The 2,607-nt window shown below is 57.8% G+C and overlaps 1 protein-coding gene across 1 annotated transcript; it reads left to right on the top strand.

Moving 5' to 3' along the window:
* Window positions 1–1,260: 1,260 nt before the first annotated feature.
* Tmem88b (transmembrane protein 88B) lies at window positions 1,261–2,603 on the top strand (the record flags this gene model as incomplete). Its single annotated transcript, XM_048797796.1, has 2 exons — window positions 1,261–1,802; window positions 2,433–2,603. Coding segments are annotated over exons 1-2 (447 nt in total), but the record flags the coding sequence as incomplete, so codon positions are not given.
* Between the last annotated feature and the right edge of the window lie 4 nt (window positions 2,604–2,607).

The raw sequence follows: 2,607 nt of genomic DNA, 5'->3' as shown, positions 1-2,607 counted from the left end.
GGGAGGGGGAGGGGAGGAGGGGAGGAGGGGGAGGAGAGGGGGGAGGGGAGGAGGGGGAGGGGAGGAGAGGAGGGGAGGAGGGGAGGAGGGGGAGGAGAGGGGGGAGGGGAGGAGGGGGAGGGGAGGAGAAAAGAGAGAGAGAGAGAGCGCTGACCTATCAGGCTTGCTCTGTCATTGCCATGAATGAAGCAACATAAGGCCCTGGCCAGATGCCAGCACCATGCTCCTGAACTTCCCAGCCTCTAGATCTATGAGCCAAATAAATACCTTTTCTTTACAAATTACCAGTCTGTGGTATTTTGTTATAGCAACAGAAAAATGGCCTTCATCACACAGCAGCAATTCAGTGTTGGTTGAAGGAAGAACGGCCTTGAAGAGAAGATGAACTCATTAGAGAGATGCTCTGCCAGCTGGGGATGCAGCTCACTGGCAGAGGGTTTGCCCAGCAAGAGTTGTTTTGCAACATTTTTACCCCAAAGTCACTACTGGAATATACAAACAGCCACTATCGCATCATGGTGCGTGTGGTGTGCCAGCGGAACAATTGAGTTCCTTGTGTGTTGGGGCAGGGGAGGCTCAGCTGTCCTAATGGGAGCATGTCACATGCTCGCTGTTGTTGATGTCATGCCCCTACCCCTTTGATTTGAAGGAAGCTGGCTAGCTAGAGAGGGCTGAAAAGTGTTAGAAGGAAACTTAGGAATGAAAAGCCCCCTGTGGGAAAAGGTGTCGGGTCAGTGTGTGCTGGAGCTGCACGTTGCGTAAGACTGGCGAGTGTTAGGGTACTTTACTAATACCAGGGGCGATCCAGTAAGGCTTTCAGCGGGCCTGGAGACACTCTTCTTCCCCCTTGCAATAAGAGAACATGTATTCCCATCATCTGAAAGTCTGTGTTAGGCCCACTTTCAGGATGGATTGGACTCACACACATAGGATGCTCGATATCTTAGCTGGTGTTTACTGAGCACCTACTGTGTGCCAGGTCTCACATTGAGCACTTTCCAGGCACCCTTCATGACCTGCCCTACAAAGTAGGCGCTGTGATCTTCCACATCACTAAAGCTTAGGGTCTGGGTTTTGAGATGAGGGACCAGCAGAGCTAGGGCAGGAAAGTGGGGTGGGTGTCTGGCCTCTAGGTGGCAGCTGTGACAGGATCTATGAAATGAAGTCATTGTGCAGGGGAGCTGGAAGTGGGGGTGGGAGGGGCGGACAGGAGGGAGGAGGGCCCCATGGCCAGGCTGAGCTGCAGGGACAGCTGGGCAAGGCCTGACTAAAGCACACAGGAGCTGGCTGCAGGCACCTGGCAGAGAGTGGTTCACCTGGCAGTAGGTGAAACAGACAGGGGTGTGGCCCCGGAGACTGGTCATCAGGGCTGGACCTACCTGGGCCAGTGTCCACCATCTGGTTGGTGAACTCTGGATGGGGGTGGAACCTGGGGAGGGTTAAAGGGTCTCTAGTCTGATCCTGGGGAGCTTGGTCTTGCTACCTTACCACAACTGTGAGCCCCCCAGGTCCGCTGCCAGGAGAGCATGAGTGATCAGGAGAGGGAGACAGAAGAGGATGAGGGAGGGGGTACCTTGGACACGGCACCCATGCTGCCTCAAAGGCCTCCTGACCATCACACCTCAGCCCCGAGAAGCTCAGGGTGGTCTGGTCTGGCCATCCGAGGTCTCAAGACCCTGCTGCTGCCTGGGAGGGCCCTGGCTGTGCTCCTGCTCCATCTGCTGCTGCCTGGAACCGTTTTTCTGCTGTTACTGCTGCCCGCAGCTGGCATTGTCTACCTGGGATTCCTGTGCCACTCCAGGGTGAGCCTGGGCCCTCTGTGGGAGGGGTCCCTGGGAAGTGGGGGTCCTGCAGAGGCTCAAGGACCCTGGAACTCATGGCTCCTCCCTGGGAGCCCCTTTTTTGCCAAGTCCCTCACTGGCTGCAGTCAGAGAAGGCTTCTATTTGTTCCCAGGGGACAGTTCTCTTCCCCACCTGAGGCCTCCCAGCTTGTCCCAGGGAATTCAGAGCCTGAATAGCCGGGTAGAGGTGGGGAGGGGAGGCGGGTTCCAGGAAGAGAAGATGGAATCATTGTCAAATTTCACTAGTCCTCAGCCCCTTCTCACCCTTGGCCCTCCCCCCAGTCCTTCCCAGACCCCTCCTGGCCTGGGCTGGGCTTCTCCACCTGTGCAGTGGGCTATGACGTGGTCTGGGAATGGAGGGTGAACAGAGATGGACCCTGTTGTCCCTTTCTGTAGCATATGATGGGGGAGGGAGAAGTGGTGCTGGCTGGTGACAACCGGGCAGGGGTTCAAGGTCTGCTGCCAACACAGGGAAGGGCCATGGGGGGAGGGGGCAGATGGGGACAGGAAAACGAAAGTGGGACTTCGGGGGCGATTCTTTGAGTCTATCAAGGTTTCACCTAGGTCTCGAATTTCCCTTTCGGTCCTCAGCACTACCTGGCCCACAGCAGCTCTGTCCACCCCAACCCTCACCTGGCGCCGCCCAGGCGCCGCCCCGGTCACACCCTTCGCCTGGCCCCGCCCAGTCCTCTCCCACTTCCGCCGGCCCCGCCCCACCGCCTGGCCCCGCCCCTCCTGACCCTCCGCGGGGTGGTCCGCAGGTCCA

Source organism: Marmota marmota, unplaced genomic scaffold (genome assembly GCF_001458135.2).
Source record: "Marmota marmota marmota unplaced genomic scaffold, marMar, whole genome shotgun sequence".
NCBI lineage: Eukaryota > Metazoa > Chordata > Mammalia > Rodentia > Sciuridae > Marmota > Marmota marmota.
This window is presented reverse-complemented; position numbering and strand designations above follow the sequence as displayed.